At 31.9% G+C, this 18,417-nt stretch overlaps 1 protein-coding gene and 1 long non-coding RNA gene across 2 annotated transcripts in view; both read left to right on the top strand.

Annotated features, from left to right (window-relative positions):
- The first annotated feature begins 203 nt into the window (after window positions 1–203).
- On the top strand, window positions 204–8,717 carry LOC147070570 (uncharacterized). The gene is made up of 3 exons (XR_015070929.1): window positions 204–326; window positions 644–796; window positions 8,676–8,717. It is a non-coding gene; the product is annotated as an uncharacterized LOC147070570 (long non-coding RNA).
- A 2,351-nt stretch (window positions 8,718–11,068) lies between these two features.
- Window positions 11,069–18,417, top strand: part of LOC147070571 (uncharacterized) — a 61,482-nt gene continuing 54,133 nt past the window's right edge. The window contains exon 1 of the mRNA XM_085949276.1: window positions 11,069–11,188. Coding sequence (XP_085805402.1) covers window positions 11,069–11,188 — 120 coding nt within the window. The remainder of the gene's footprint in view (window positions 11,189–18,417) is intronic.

An 18,417-nucleotide genomic window follows, 5' to 3' on the forward strand; every position in this document is an offset into this window, starting at 1 on the left:
TTTATAGACAACAAAACACACATATTATTAAATTGTGTCACCGTGTCAAGTGTGTATTTTTATTATAAGTAGTTTCCACGGAAATACTTTTCAGTATTGCGGCAACACTTTTCTAATATTACCTTGAAAGGATCCTATCTGTCACGTAACACGTTGCTTCTGGAATATATACCCTTAACATGGACGTAAACCAAGAATGTGATGGAGAACACTCGGATATAGAAGACAAGCCTTTGTTTGACACGCTGACAAGCCATTCAAACAACCCGGACCCTCGCTTTCACGTAACGCAAGTGAACGCGGACATTTCACGTTGCAATTTCGAGGTTAGTTTTTGGAAACAAAATTCTTTTACAATCACTTTAGATTGAGAATAATAACGATAAGTATAATAATATAATAATATGTTGCTTTTTTACAAACTATGTAAGGTTATTCGATGACATTTAACTTTGTTAGGTACAAAAGAATACTTGATTAAGCAATTTGACAGCTACCTACGATACATCTGTGATATTATAGGTTAGGTTAGGTTATCGACTAATTCATGTTAAATATAATTATTATACATTGTTATATGGGTGTTACATGAACTGAAACTGGTTTTACCGTGTTTACAAAATATTATAATTGCTTCTTTCAGTGCCTAATGGCTGACCTCTCTAATATAAAATCTGAGACAGATGATCAACAAGGCGTCGTCAAGCGTGAGATTATTGAAGATGTTTCACACCCAATATATGATGATGAATACCCTCAACTACCGGGTTGTTCGTATTCAGATTACAGGCCAATTGTAAGTATATATACCTATTATATTGTGTGCTATCTTGTATAGAAGGTTGGAATTTGCAATGCATCTTTGAAACTCATTTCACCATTATTAATTCGCTTCAACTTGTTTCATTTAGTGGTTTTAGCTCACACTGATATTTTAAAACAATTTATGTGTAGGTTTCTAAATCTTTCGTCATCGAGCATTTATTTATGATGATACATCACAATCATTCGAATGTGAAGCAATAATTAATGCGACTAGCTGAGCCAGCTGGCGGTCGCCTGTCTGTCTCGCTAGGTCTTGCAGATGGCTGGGCAGTGTTGGATTTTAATATAATTGTAAAATATGCATAGATGGCGCCATAGTTTTCCCTTCGGGATGGGTTTTTTATTCACGTCAGACAAATTGACATTTCGCTGATTTGTCATTTTTACGATTTGCAAATCGTCACTGCCAATATAAATTTGGACTCATATGCGTAGTCTATTCAGAAATCTGGCCTTCACAATATCGTCTAACACCGCCTTAGGCTGCTATGCCTTGCAGAATCTCCGTATGCTACCACTGACATATTAATTTTAATACAATATATGTGTAGGTATGTGCAGTTAAATATGATAAATAATTATACGTCTCAATCATTCGAATATAAAGCAATATATTAACATTATTTTGTTTCATTGTCTAAAAAAAATAAATGCTTGCAGCCATAGAATAATATTAAAAAAATCAAAATTTGAATTACAAATTAACCTTAAACAATATAGTTTCCCGGTGCGGGACATTCATAGCGAGACAAATGTTGATAAATAATGAAGCAATACATATATCTGAGAGGAATAGAACAATTCTGATAAGAATAGGAATTTGTAAGACCTAAAGATGTGGAATCAGCTTAAAGAAGCCTTCATCCAGCAGTGGATTGATACAGGTCGATGACGATAAGTAATGACGATATAAATGGGTAGGTATATAAAATCACAAATTTAAAAAAATAATGCAATTTATATGACCAAGTAGAGTAGAATCAGGTTGCGGAACCCTTCATCCCCTGGTTGAAGATGATGATCATTATGATGACGATATGAATATGTAGATAAATAACTTTAGCATTTTTAATAAATATAGAAATTCAATACTGTCAAGAATACAATCAGCGTAGAGAAGCCTTCATCCAGCAGTAGACTTATTGAGGCTCGTGACAATAATGGCATTATATATAGATAGGTTGATAATAATATCACTGATAAATATAGCAATTCAAATGACAGAAAGGAGTAGAATCAGGGTAGGGAGGCCTTTATCCAGCAGTGGATTGGTTCAGGTCGATGGTGATGATGACGATATGAATATGTAGATAAATATAATATCATGATTTAAATAATATGTATATTAAACACCAATTATTGATGAATACCTTTTAAATATTTTTGAGTTATATGAGCTATATAAGTTTCTGTATGTATATAAGTTTCATTGGTTTAAAAAAAATATCATTTAACAGACATAAAAAAAATGTAACGTTATCAAATTTTGAAATATCTATTGAATTATATATTGATCCAGTGTTGCCATGTCTACTGAAATTTCAGTAGATCAACTGATATTTTTTGCCAATATACTGAATTTTTGATTTTTTTCGAAATTCAAGAAATCTACTGGTATTTGTATTTCTCCATAATTGTAAATTAACTGATGATTCTTTTAATAATACACTTGAAATGATTTACGCATGACCTTTTTTGATGTTATACATTTCTAAATTGACAAAAAAAGCATTGTTACTCTACCCAAAAGCGCCATTTACCCATTAATATCATCATTGTTTACAAAAAAATAATATTATTAGTTTTTGTTATTCTTATTAGTTTTAAATCATATCCAATATATACTACATTTTTCAAAATCGACTGAATTTTTAAATTTTGACTTGGCAACACTGCGTTGATAGCATAGTTGATCGTGAAAATGCGAAAATATGGCCGCGGATAAAATGAACTGTTTTTAATGGGAATTCGTATAAATGTTATTGTTTATTTGAATAATTATAGTTATCTATAGGTACTTGCTATAAATGTGAGTTATTATATAGTGCTGTGCATTTTTTAATCATTATAAGACGTAAATAATATCACCTGTCGTTTTTTACATAAACAACTACCTAAGAATGACGGATGGTAGTTTTTAAAAGTGATTTTTTTGTGATTGTGTTGAGTTTTATAAAATTGTGCTCGCTCCGAATTATAGCCACTCGAATGCATCAGATAAGTAAATATGTGGTGGGTAAATTGAAATAATCTAGTTTAGTATACATAGCGTGATAAATACGTAGTGTCAAAAGACTTTCTTTCCGTCAGAGATTGGAAACTTAACTTAAAACAATGAATTTAATTCATAAAAATTTAAATAAATCATTTTTAATATGTTTATCGTTTAATCTTATTATGATCAGTTTGTGATAATTGATTGTATAAATCGGTTAAAACGCATTTTAAATTTAAAGTAAGCATCTTTGGTGAGTTGGTTTGAGTGTTGCAAACATTGTGAAAAAAAAATTCCCGACATAATCAGTTGTCAATAAAGTCGCGTGTCGCTGGAAAATGTATCGAGAAATGAACAAAAATCACCGAATTCGAATGAAATTTAATCATGCAGCTGTCAACTATAGAAAACCCATTTTAAACGATCCGAGAACCGATTATTAATATTATTATTATTTAACCCATCGGACATGAATAAGGCACACAATCGCTCGCCAAAACCCGGAAAAGCTGTAGGATAATAATATATAGGAGATAATGGGTGTGATATATCTTCAATGATCTCGCGCTTGATGACAGCTGGTTGATTATCAGATGTTTTATCAGAGAGTTCCGCTATAAGGTACTGAAAGAAGCATTATTACATTTTGTAAACACAGTAAAACCAGTTTTAGTTCACGAAACTTCCATACAACGATGTACTTGTAATAATTATATTTAACATGAATTAGTAGATAACTTAACTTATATCACACGTATGTATCATAGCTGTCAAATTGTATAAACGTGTAATTTTTGGAAACAGCGCTCGGAATGGAGCGGAACGCCCCGGAGCGCCGTTCCGGTTCGTAAATTCGTTGACAATTCCGTTCCGTCTCGTGGATTCTTCGAATCTACCGTTCCTTCTCGTGGAATCCTGATAGCGAGATGTCTCGTAAAATTCTCGAGCCTCATCAGAATATTTAATATGGCGTTCCGGTTCAGATTGTGTTGAAATTGAGGAATATGAATTGGTATATAAATATATTTAAAAAAAATAAATATTAAACAATGATTTTACTTGTTGACTACCCCTGATTTTTAATAATTCGTACATGTCGATAATAACAGGCAAATTTCTTAGAAATGCATCTAGGTATATTTTTTTAACAATGCATTTCTAGACAACCCATGCCTGATAATAAAAAATACAGTTTTTATTGAAGAAAGCACCCTTACATGACTCTCTTCCGTTTTCTTTAAGACAATATGAGATAATAGTTAGTATATTATTCTATTCTTCAGTGCTATTCAACAAGTTTTTTTGCTTGCAGACAAAATCACAAAATACATCATTTATTTAGGGTAGGTACCTACTACTAATATCGATAATAACGTTAAATTATTACGCACCTTTTTTTTGATTTTCAATTAAAACACATGAAATATCTACATAGGTATTGTGAAAAATAATTCATTTGTTAATTAATGTTTTATGAATAAATAAATTACCTTTGTGTAGGTATCTACCAAGGCTTGGATTTTAGACACTTTGGTATGAACCACAGGGCTTAGCTGACTTGGGTAAGAGTGTAAATCGCGAGTTACCAAACAGTTATGATTTTGAGTACATTAAATTTGTAATCAATACGGGAGTGGAAGTCACAATATTTTATGGAATGAAACGGGAGAGAAATGGATGGAAGAAACAAAACAATAACTGTCCGATTGACGATTGCGTAAAATATAGGATATAGGATAGCTAACTTTAGGTACTAGGTAGGCTTGACGCATCATAGTTTCCACAATACATCATAAGACAACCGAGGCCGTTCATTAGTCGACCTGTTGATATTAGATGGTATGCAACCAACAAGGTGTCTTCCCATCGGTATGGAGCGATATACATCCAAGGAGGTTTAATAACGCTATTGTGCAAGTAAATTAAAATGTCTGTGGTCTCTGTACAATTTTTGCGTGTATGGGCATCTTCATCAGGGGGAACGAACAAATTTAAACGTTCATAGTATTACCCATATCATGCTGAGCTAGGTACCTACTCTTATTTTTTATTTCGGTTTTAGTTCGGCAGAAATACTTCGCAGTGAAAAAATACTCGTAGGTAGGTACCTACCTAAACTCTTTACCTATCCTTCATGTTATATAGAAAATAAAGCTAATGGAAAAAATATATTGTTGAGGATATTAAAATAACCATAGTAATACGGTCCTTTGAAATAAATCATTAAATCAATATAGGTAGGTACCTACTTAGTTCATATTTTTTGTTTCACAAAACTTCTACGTAGCAAAGCTGTTTACTACTCAATAATAATACAATGAATCCTACCTATTGTGCATTGAAAAAAATATTGTCGGTGAAGATTTATTGCTTGAAGAGATTTTTTTGTCTCAAAAAAAGGTTTTATAAACAATAACTAATAGCACATGTAATTTTTGATTTGAGGGCTTTGAAAGAATAAATTTTCTTACAAAATATTAGTTTAAACAGCAATCCTCGACTAACAAGAGGTCGTAGTCGTGGTCGTTTACATCGTCGTAGTATTTATTTATAAAACCATAATAATTATAAAAAAGTACATACCCACCTTAATCAAGTAGGTACTATAATAATTATCGTGTCTTGATTGTGAGTTTTTGTTGGTGTTTTGAATTATTGTTTGTCTTGTGATTGGAGAAACTTGTCGCATACTATGCAAACCACAAACATAGTGGTACTATGATAGTACTAAGGATTTTTATATAGGTACCTACTGTACAATAATAGCAGAGTACAAATGAGTAAAAATAACAAAACTGTGTAGGTATTGCCAAGTGGTAACGACGAAATCTTAGAACAATGTATTTTGAGTTGTTTCCCTATAGAAGTTGGGTATCGAATAAGACCTTACACTCCGGTGATTTGGGTAAGTGTCTAAATTCTATCTTATACCTAGTAACATAAAAAGCAAATAAATATTATGTATAAGTTATTAATTTCATATACCTATTATCGCAAAGGTATTTTTTGTTATATATTCATAGAACAGATTCCATATTACGGAGGTATTTGAGTCATCATAGGGAGATTTAAAATACTGTAGAAAAATTGACGCGGCATTTTGTTTAGGAACATCACTGTGTGACGTGTTTTTTCTCACCCTCATATGCACCTATATATTATATAATACATAACATATAGATTGCATTGAGCAAATAATACATTGCGAAAACTCATGCGATAGATGTTGTCGAAATAAAAGAGGTAGCATACATTTTAATAAAATCATAGAGGAATCCAATGGGAATTTACTTACATAATAATTAATAGTTTCAACAACATCAGAAACCTATTAGAACAAATTATTCCACATGCCCACATGGTGTTAATATTTGAATATTTTTTTCTAATATCTACAAGTCTGGGGTTGTTTAAAATTATGCATATTTAATAATGAATGCTACATTCGTAAAACTTGTGTATTCATTAAGTACTTAATTTTAATAAATTAATTCATTATGAACCATGCTCCTACTTTTTCGTACATGATGGATTTTGATGTGATTAAAAAATAGTTTAATCAAAATATTTCCAATTTAGGTACGAGTACTAGCTTTAAATAAAGTAGCATGTAACTTGGTTTAACCAATGTACTTATCTTCTGTTTGAGACTTTCACGGTTGTTCGTCATCGTAATTGATTTTTGGGTTTTCACCGTGTGTAATTCTTCATTCTTTGCTCGACGTTTCGGGCTTGTTGCAGAGGCCATTATCAAGAGATATTATATGATATCGAGGAAAGAAGGAAGAAGTACACGTGGTGAAAACCCAAAAATCAATAACGATAAAGTATCTTCACTCATGTTTCCATTTACACTTATTTACATGTTTTTATTCAAACTACTGACGAAACAAATGGACAATTGTATTGGTTTGTCCATTATTTCATATATTTTTATGTATCCTACTCCAATGAGATTCATATACTTACATTTAGGTATACATATTTATATAATTATTATTATTATGAATGATGTATTTTTTAGTAAACGATTTCGTAAACTTATAGTATGAGATATTTTTTATGTTACAAACAACTGATTCGGGCGAAGGTGATTAGGAAAATGTTTTATAAAGTACATTATGTAAAACTAAGATATTTTTTTATATTACAGATATTATATCTAATATTGCACATTTTTGAAAAATTATTGAGCGTTCCTGTTCGTAAAATTTTCCATTTCTAGCACTCTTTGGAAACAAAGTTTAATATCACCTTATGTTCCTACGCAGTTTGTAAAAAAGCCGCAGTTTATACTACTAAACGAATCATTGTTATTCTCAATCTAAAGTGATTCTAAAGGAATTTAGTTTCCAAAAACTAACCTCGAAATTGCAGCTTGAAATACGTGGTTGTCGGCAAATACGTAATGTATTTCTCAGAAAATGTATGCATAAGGCAGAATTGATTAATATATAGTAAATTGGATAGTTTTAAGAAAGCTAGAATAATCGGAAATAGGATATTTCGACCTTCTTAGTTCTTTATACAACTCATCTCGTGAGGCGAGAATCAAATAGATTCGCCTAGAAAGAGAGAGGTGACAAGTTGTATGGATCATCGTCTCACCTCTCAAATTATTACAATTTGTTAATAAAGTTTACAAGAAGACTTAATTAGTACATTCTTATAACATAAACAATGTTCATTTTTACACTTAAGTTATATAAATCGATAATCGCATCTCAAAAGATCGATATTCCCTTTGGTTGATTCTATATTTTAAGATTGTGAATTTGTTTCGCTCATACGTACGAGATCTGGCTAAAGAGAATCTGTCTTAGAGTGTTCTCTTTCTTACTCACTGAGCTTCACATACTGAACAAAGCGTGTGAGTAAAATACAATAATAGTGCTATCTCTATTTAACACAAAGGGTTATATAGCATTTACTTGAAAAATGTGTGATATCATTTGTACGAATTCAGAAGAGGATATTTATATGAAAGCGTAGTTTTCTGTATGATTCTATACACTGGAAATAATATCTTAAATTTGATCAGCGATTTAAATTGATAACATTATAAAATAATTCAAATACATATTGACTCACGATGTATGCGAGTGACACTTGATACCTTTTTATATTACTTACTTATAGTTGTTCATGACCTTTTCAGGTCGACATCCACAGCTCACTCTGAGGAGTCGGTAGACCGATCAGGGTGAACTGCGGGACTTAATATAACGATTTTGTATCGGCTTTCTTGTGGGGGTTAACGTCATTTCAAACTATGAAAGGATTGACTACAAGGCGGAAACATTGCAGTTATGTCGGCATGATTTTACTACTACAAACATCAACTGAAGTTCAATACATTTATGTTGATGTCATAGGGCAAGCCAGTTCCCTGGTCGAATACTGTAAAAAAATAATCAAAACCTTACGTGAAGCTTTAATATAACACGGTATGGATGCATGTTGGATATTATGCGACAAGAAGCTAAACTAATGAAATGGCATTGTGCCGGAACGTCGCTTGCCAAATACAGTTATACAAGCGGCCACTGACAGTAGAAAAAATACCTGTGGAAGGCCTACTCTGGGTAAACATAATGGTGATACTTTTGCATAATATTAATAATATTATTTTCAGAATCGCGAAACCGGTCTGATCGATAGTGTGGGAGTGGTCATCAAAGAAGAATTTGTTGTCAACGCAATCCGCCAAATCAATAATGACGTTTCTCTACATGACGGCTCTGATCCACAATACATGCTATTAGAACAGGTACGTTCAATTTTTTTAAATGTTGTTTTTGAGGGGATTATTATTCCAGCAGAATACCAGCAGAGGCATCTAGCGGAAAAATACGAAGCTTGCAATTTGAAATTTTTTTTTGATAATTTACAATTTCAACTGTATTAATTAATAAACATGTAGATATCTGAAAACATTAAAGATGTTTGTTTTTTTTTTAAGTCAAATATAACTTACAATTGTAAAAAAATGTAATCAAATGTGAATTTGTTGCATGGTCCTATCTTATTATTACATTATATTTTATGGTCATATTTATTATTAAAATTTTATATTATTAAGTTGTCATTTTTTAACGAATTTTAACAGATTTATTACTTATTCATCGTTTTAATATCTTTTATATTTATTTAAAAAACATCGATTTTGACAAAAATATAAATCTGTATAACTTGAAATCCTTTTCATTTATATTTAAAAAAATCTTTTTAATGTTTTTCAGATACATTTTTTTATTAATTAATACAGTTGATATTGTAAATTATAACAAAATGTCTCAAATTGCAAGCTGCGTATTTTTCCGCTAGGTGCCTCTTTTGGAATGCCCCCCCCCCGTTAAGCCCGATAGAACTTTAAATTGTAAAAAGTCAATTTTGACCGTTTTTAAATTCGAAAGACAGACGTGCATGGCGTTAACATTTTTAAATGATTTAAGGCATATTGCCACTGCAGCTGTTCTCAACGAAGCAAATATTGGTCGCCCAATTTAGTACACTTTTTTCGTGCACTGTCAGTTATATAAAACGAATAATGTTGGCTTTCAATGCGCCAATTGTTGCTTAACTATCGGAATGAGCCAGTGAATTCGCAAACCCCCACAGGAAATATCGCCTGAATTTAGAGGACATTTGACAGGTCCGTTTATGGAACAGCTTATCCCCAAAATTTGATATAGATTAGTGCTGTCGCCGTATAGCACGTGGTGCTACACTTTTATGCCACATTCATATGCCATATTTTGAAAAAATATTACTGATCAATTCTCCATAGCTTCAGCCTCAGCCTCATTTTGAAGAAATATTGTCCGGTAATGCAATCAAGGGACTTTTATGGATCGGTGTCAATCGATATGTGGCATATTTCCATACTAACAAACCCGTTCAGTGAGAATGAGCTAAATCACTAAACGCAATTTTGCGGGAACATGCAATTATAGGGTGCGCGAATCTAAAACACATTTACTAGGTAGTTGTGGTAAATTTGTCAACGTAACTCTATTCGTGTTTCTTTGCCAGACTAAACCAATCATTAATGTCATAAAGTCAACGCGTGTCACACATGGATTTGAAAGTTAACCCTTTTGTAAGTTCAATCTTACCAAAAAAAACACCTGTCAAAGAAAATTTATTTGCTTTAATATTGTTGAATTAAGTATACCAACCCTATTTTTTTTGTAGATTTCTTCCCAGCAATGTTTCACATATAATCCATTGGACGTGCCTACAAAGGATACGCTTGACAATAACCTGACCAATAACAACATAACAGATTCAACTAATGAAATGGAAAATATGATACAGCATTCAGAGATGACTATAGATGTACTAAACGTAAAACAGGAAGTTTCGAAATTACACTTACCAAAGGTGGTTCGAATCATGTTGAGAAGAGTTACATATTTTCCACGTAACTTTATTTGCAATAATTGTTATGGAGTGTTTGAATCTGTAAACCATCTAAATAGTCACTACATTTCATGCACGTCTGAGCATCCTAAGTTATATAAAACACATATTGGTAAAAAATCACATCAGTTTGATGTGTGTTTTAAAACCTTTCTGCAAATTGGTAACCTTAAAAAACATAAAATGACACACACCGATGAAAAACCATATCAATGCAATGTGTGTTTAAAGAATTTCCAGCGCATTGATCATCTCAAAAAACATAAAATGACACATACTGGTGAAAAACCACATCATTGTCATGTGTGTTTAAAGAATTTCCAGCGCATTGATCATCTTAAAAAACATAAAATGACACATATTGGTGAAAAACCACATCATTGTCATGTGTGTTCTAAACAGTTCTCCGTAATTTCTCGTCTTAAAGGTCATATAATGACTCATACTGGTGAAAAACCACATCAGTGCGATGTGTGTTTTAAAAGGTTTATTGCAATTAGTGATCTCAAAAAACATAAAATGATACACACTGGTGAACGACCACATCAGTGCGATGTTTGTTTAAAGAATTTCCAGCAAATTGGTACTCTCAATATACATAAAATGACACATACTGGTGAAAAACCACATCATTGTCATGTGTGTTCTAAACAATTCTCTGTAATTTCTCATCTTAAAGGTCATATAATGACTCATACTGGTGAAAAACCACATCAATGCGATGTGTGTTTTAAAAAGTTCAACGCAAATAGTAAACTGAAAAGACATAAAATTGTGCATACTGATTGAAAACCACATCAATGCAATGTATGTTTAAAGAATTTCCAGCTAATTGGTAAACTCAAAATACATAAAATGAAACATTCTGATGAAAAACCACATCAATTTGATTTACGGAACTTCCAGCGAATTGGTGATCTAAAAAACATAAAATGACACATACTGGTAAAAAACCACATCAATGTCATGTATGTTCTAAACAATTCTCTCAAATTGGTAATCTTAAAGGTCATAATATAATCACTCATACTGATGAAAAACCATATCAATGTGATGTGTGTTTAAAGAATTTCCAGCAAATTGGTGATCTCAAAAAACATAAAATAACACATGTTGGTGAGAAACCACATCAACGTGATGTATGTTTTAAAAAATTCTCTCGAATTGCTAATCTTAAAGATCATTAAATGACACATACTGGTGAAAAACCATATCAATGCAATGTGTTCTCGGCAAATTTTTATTAATCTGACCACAAAAAGTACCCACCTTTGAAAAAATAAACTAACAAAATTAAATCCAGTTTTGGTTCCACATATTTGTGCGAATCTTGGTTTACTGATAACAGCCTTGATAATTGATCACGATTAGGAGTATCTTCTTACACTCCTGTCTTCAAAAAGCCAGTTAGTGAAATGCAATGTCCAAGATCGCACTAATACCCTTTGTTATTTTGAGTATTTTTTTACTCTTTATTGTATTTTTATATATCATTGTATGGGTGTTTTGTGCTTCTTTTGTAAATGTCCTCACATACGTTTAAATGTAAATAAACGTATGCTCGATCAATATAATAAATGTACTTAACACGTAATACCTAGTTACTATTTTTTCCAACTTTTATCCCAAATCTCACATGCGCCAGCTACCGTTAAAGTATAAGAACACATGCTATAAGCGAACGCTTGTCGCGCGGCTATCATGACCATCGAAATATTTTTCTACAATAATATTTAGGGCTCGTCCCCGTGTGTGAAATTGTTAGTAGACAACGTCTTTTTTTGGTTATACGTTTGAGATGCGCGCGCCGCTCAACGCTCCGCCGAACGCTCCCACGCTGGACGGGGCCTTATTCATTTTGTTATTGCAAAATAGATTTGGTAAATAAGTTTGATAAAATGAAGTTTTGGATTATTCAGAATACAAGCTACGTAGTCAGTTTCTTATTATGTGATAACATTTTTGGAAGAAATAAACCATTTATTTTATTTTATTCAATATATAATTTACAAGATTTGATGTTACATTCCATATATTGAACATACATAACTTGAAAACACCCAGATAATAACGCAATTTAATGAGCATTTCATGTGGGACCTACCAGTTTAAATTATTGCAATTATGTATGACGCTCGTAGCTTAATTCGTTAAAGCATATTGGTGGCTACACGGGTTCAATTTCCGTCGAGTATCGTATTTTCTTAAAATGAGATAAAATGATTTGAGAGGGTATTTATATCTCTGAGGTATTTTCACGTAATGTATGTTCAATATTTGGAAGTGATAATATGTTCATATATCATCTACATATTATCTATACCGGTACCTATAATATGGTATTCCAAAATAAGTTAAACTTGCTTATCTTTAAATCCACTATATCCATGAAAAAATCTGTCAAAATAGGTAATATAGGACTGGTACCCATTGCAAAGTCATTAATTTGTTGATAGGTATTATATTATGCTTCCATTAAATTAACAAAAAATTCTTATCTATGCATCAAATAATCACAGATTTTATATCTTTTGTCAACAATGGATAAAGATTCTTCCTACCTATCTATGAGTTTAGTCTAAAATTGCTATTTTTAATTCCACTATTGGGACACTAAAAATGACAAACAAGATCAGCTGACTAATATACTGGAGGGCGTGATCCGGTCTTTTCGTACTCTAGGGGAGCCATCTGCTGAAGGCAGACAGTTCTGTCGGTGTTAGTACCTATCTATCTAAATGCCATTTGGAACTTACCTACCGACAATTACCCATGATTATACTTGGTTGTAGGTCATACACAAACGAGGTTGATTCTATGCATTCCTCAATAAACTGATAAACAGAAAAAAGAGGAGTCAAATCATACTTCTCATTGAGGTAAATATGGTCAAAATATACAGCTTTTCTGTGCTTGATGGTACTAATGGTAAGAATAATGTATGTTATAAACTTCACATTAGAAATGTGATCCCCGTTACAGCCACACATAGAGAGCCTTACCCTCTTCTTATTTTACCTCTCGGCTTTGACTAAATAGACCAGAACGTAGCGTATCTACTGATGTACCTACCCTCAAGTTCGAAGCTAGCTCAGGGTTTTGGTATTCACTTGGGGTGTCGAATAAATTGTTTGTTTCAACTTTGTTATGTAGTCCTATAAAGGAGCAAGCAGAATTAAATAAAACACCAGGATTAGCTTTACTTCGTATATTGTTTTCACCAGATATTTTTATAATATTCCTTTACACTTGCATCTTAATATTAATTTATTACTTTATAAAAATACTTTACAACAAGGTTCTTAATATTTATTATTTTTAGGTACCTAATTAATGTTTTATAACACAATCCGAATTACTCTTTACAATTATTATTGAATTGAATTACATTCCTTATTGTTTCTTATTTTAAAATTGAGACTTTAAGATTACGATCCTTCTTGTTCTTATTTTATAACAATATATTTGAGCTATCACTTAAACACCTAGCGATGACTTTAAGTTATCCGGATAATTAAACAACTTCTGCAGCGACCGGCGTCGGCTGTAAGTTTGCACTATTTTTCGTAACAAACCGTTGAGGTCATATTACGTGCATCTCAGTCTGAGGCTCTAACCGCCCTTCCCGCGAGAACTGGCGCCTTTTACAGAGATAAATTACTCCGCGTAACTCTGCTTCTAATAGGTTAACAGTTGACATCAAAATTATTATCAGAATATATAAAATCTTATATCTACAAATATTTCCAACAGTGTCTAAGTACAAATCTTAATAATAATGAATATTGGGTTCTTATCTTAATACACATGTCTATTTACATAATGATGTTTATTTACAATTCAAAACAATACCAAATCAAACATTATAACCTACTGATTTACTTTAGCTTTCATCTCCTTCTTTCTGTTAGTACTATCATGTTTTCATCTAAGTTATACTTATATGTTTATCAATTAGCTTATATAATGTAGACAAAATTTCCATATTTTATCGCTAGACATATTATAAAATTATCCAATCTTATTACTAGACAAGCACTTCCCTCATCTTTCACCCTGTGTTACCGTTTACTTCAACGCCTCGTATACCAGCTCGATACGCAAGAAATAGGACTTTTATCTGAGGAAGGAAATCGATCATATTATGTTTTAAGCCTTTTGACTACACGGTCAGGGAACGTGTTTACGCTAATTAATTTCTCAGGGATCAATATTGATATAAGATCAAAGTCCAGGAACGTAACACTACCTACCTATAGTTATTATGAATGTAGCAACAGATCTTTTCAATGTTGGCATTTAAAATAATTATAGGTGATTAGGTACACTCTAGTTAGGCAGGTACCTACAAAGTTGATAAAAAAATTCTACTTGAGATATAGTATAAATAAATAAATTAGATACAAGAATTTTACACTACATATTGCTATAACAATATTATTTTCCAATATGCAGGGTGTATAGAAAGACAATCCGTCACGATATATAGATTATAGGAGCCAATAATAAATACAACACATCATTATTATTTAGTTAAAAATTATGGTAATTTGTGCAAAACCATTTATTACTGTACTCAAGTAAGTACATAATCACAAAGATAATAAAATACTGCCACTGTTGCGCATGTAAAAGAATGGAATGGAAACTGAACGATATTAATATTTTTGTGGAGTTTACCAACTTAACCACGATTCACGCACTTGCAAAATAAATACAAATGTAAGTTACTAAGTAAAAAAAAATGTCGTCATTCCTATGTGTCAATTAGGGAATCGAATCCCGAGCTAAAATTTTGATCCCGCGATTACAATTTGACTATCTCGGGATTGGTATTTTTTTGATAGTAAATATAATATTTTTAAAATATAAAAGTATGATTGAAATTCTGAAGAGTTATGATGACATTTAGGTTATTCTGTAAGGGCAATTATACCCTTATAGAAATATAAATATTCAAAGATTATGACGTGTGAACCTAGCATACTTAAAACTAACCAGAATGGAATTACATAGGTTGAAATCATTGGACGCACCAAACGCGTAACGGTGAAGTGGCTATTCGATATACTTAGCATACCATTTAAATGTAGTAATTATCTTTGCTTGCGTGCCATGACTTCAGTGACGTCTAACTGGTTGTTAATAATCGGATTTATTGTTATACTAATGTTGTTACAGTTACGTATAGCAGATAAAATGGTTATGTAGAGGTTTTATATTTTAACTCATACAAATGTCATGTTGTTGTCTATGGTCATTGATCGACCAGAGACAATAATAATGAAACGAGTCAACAATTCAGTTGCAAATCCGGCCTTCAACAGTACAGTCAATCATGCGAGCAACTCTCCATAAAGTTTCGATATCATATTAGAAATCATATTGTAAAAAAATCATAAAGTATTAAAACAATATGACGACTGTCTTATTTTAGAGCCGTGTTAATCTTAAATACAATATAAAACAATCCATTTCAAAACTGTGTCTCATTTATTCGTGCCCCGAACATTATATTATCACACACACGAAGCAACCTTCTACATATAAATAATAGACGTTATATCTTCACAACCTACAACAATAGGTCATAACGTCTATAGTAGTTTATTATCCGCGAGCAAACGGCAATTCCATGCGTGATGTGTACAGGTACATACACGTCACTAACATAATGATTTTGTACACATACCGATTGATTGTGTTTGATGAAAAAATCAACTCGAAAGATTCGGGATAATGTTTACTAATTACAGAATTCACAGGTATCGAAAATTGTCCGGGAGGGATCCCGTGATTGGACTCCCTAGTGTCAATACGCTCAGATGCTATGCCACAAATACTAATTTGTCACACAAATACCAGTGGCCAAAACTACCAACATGATGTTTGGCAGACTGCATAATTGGTACGTCTTCATAAACGTCATAACAAAAATCTAAAATAATGGGTAAGTTAGCGAGTATCTATACAAACATACGTTATAATTAGAAGGCTATTAACACTAGTATGTCTTTGTATGTTTTTTAAGACAACTAGCTGTCGAGCGTCTACATTAACGTAGATATATTGCATTTATAAGGTTTTTCACCAGTATGTGTCATTTTATGTTTCTTAAGATCACCAAGTCGCAAGCATCTATATGGACATTCATTGCATTTATAAGGTTTTTCACCAGTATGTGTCATTTTATGTGTTTTAAGATTACTAGATGTCGAGGATATATATGAACATACATTGCATTTATAAGGTTTTTCACCAGTATGTGTCATTTTATGTATCTTAAGATCACCAAGTCGCAAGCATCTATATGGACATTCATTGCATTTATAAGGTTTTTCACCAGTATGTGTCATTTTATGTGTTTTAAGATAACTAGATGTCGAGGATATATATGAACATACATTGCATTTATAAGGTTTTTCACCAGTATGTGTCCTTTTATGTATCTTTAGATCACTAAGTCGCAAGCATCTATATGGACATTCATTGCATTTATAAGGTTTTTCACCAGTATGTGTCATTTTATGTTTCTTAAGATCACCAAGTCGCAAGCATCTATATGGACATTCATTGCATTTATAAGGTTTTTCACCAGTATGTGTCATTTTATGTGTTTTAAGATAACTAGATGTCGAGGATATATATGAACATACATTGCATTTATAAGGTTTTTCACCAGTATGTGTCCTTTTATGTATCTTAAGATCACTAAGTCGCAAGCATCTATATGGACATTCATTGCATTTATAAGGTTTCATAAGGTTTCAAAAATCATAGTTTGTATAGCTCAAAACTGGATGATATAACCATAAAGTGTAAACGTAAATCCTTACAAATTCAGTCGATGAGCTAAGGGATCATTATGTATGTAAACTATTAACTTCTCTTATTCAAGATGTAACTATTTGAGAGGTAAAACTTTAATCCTCGCAGCGTATCTCTTCTTTTTCTGGTCAAACCTGATAAGAAGCCGCGAGTACATCCTAATTACGTGTGCGGTTCTTCAACTTTCTAATAAGCGACTCTATAATATTAAGATATTTATAAGTTAATAAAAATTAAATAAATAAATATAATATATAAATAAATTTGGACTTAAATAGTCAATAAAATTCTACGAATTATTTCCTATAATTATTAGAATATATATTTTCTTTACAGTTTTTTTAAGAACTATATTAGACAATGTATAAATTATATGTGACCTTGACCATGGAATAAAAGTAGAGCCATTAACAATAAATATCGTTATACTGAACGTGAGTTTTATTCGTTAAAATAACTGTAGTGAAGCACCGTCATCGAGTGTTTCCACTATGTACTCCAAGATCCTCACAAAGATGACTCCAGATCACATAGCTGAGCTAGTCGAATCTGGGTGACTGTCACCTGCCTAGCTTAAAGACGAAACAAAGGTCACAAAAATATTTAAATCTCATCAAACAACTTCGATCAATTTATAGTATAAACAATATTTTAATATCATACTTCCAAATTCAACATTATTTAATAGAACACTTACTACATTATACTACTCTATATTGGAGAAAGTATTGTGGGGTGTGGGATCGACTATTAGACAACGAAACTCAAAATTACTATATCCAGTGAAAACTTCTACGGTTGATTTCAATATTTCGTGAATTTGGAATATTATTATTAAATATGACTATAAATAATTTGTAAATTAAATTAATAACGTTTGGCTTGCCCACTCTTGCGGCACATCCTGCTTTCGCCCATTAATTATTGGTCGTTAATGAATGAATAGCTGTTTCATGTTTTTCATAAACTTTTGATTGAATAATCTAAGGTATAGTAGGGTGGGGAGTCCAATCACATATACATACTAAAAATACACGCTACATGCAGGGAGAAGTGGACAAAGAATATCTTACTTGAGAGATGAATTTATATCCACTGCACATAACTACACTCGTTAAAGATGA

The sequence above is a fragment of the Rhyacophila brunnea genome, unplaced genomic scaffold (genome assembly GCF_057557595.1).
Source record: "Rhyacophila brunnea isolate RB1 unplaced genomic scaffold, BYU_Rbru_1.0 scaffold_211, whole genome shotgun sequence".
Taxonomy (NCBI): Eukaryota; Metazoa; Arthropoda; class Insecta; order Trichoptera; family Rhyacophilidae; genus Rhyacophila; species Rhyacophila brunnea.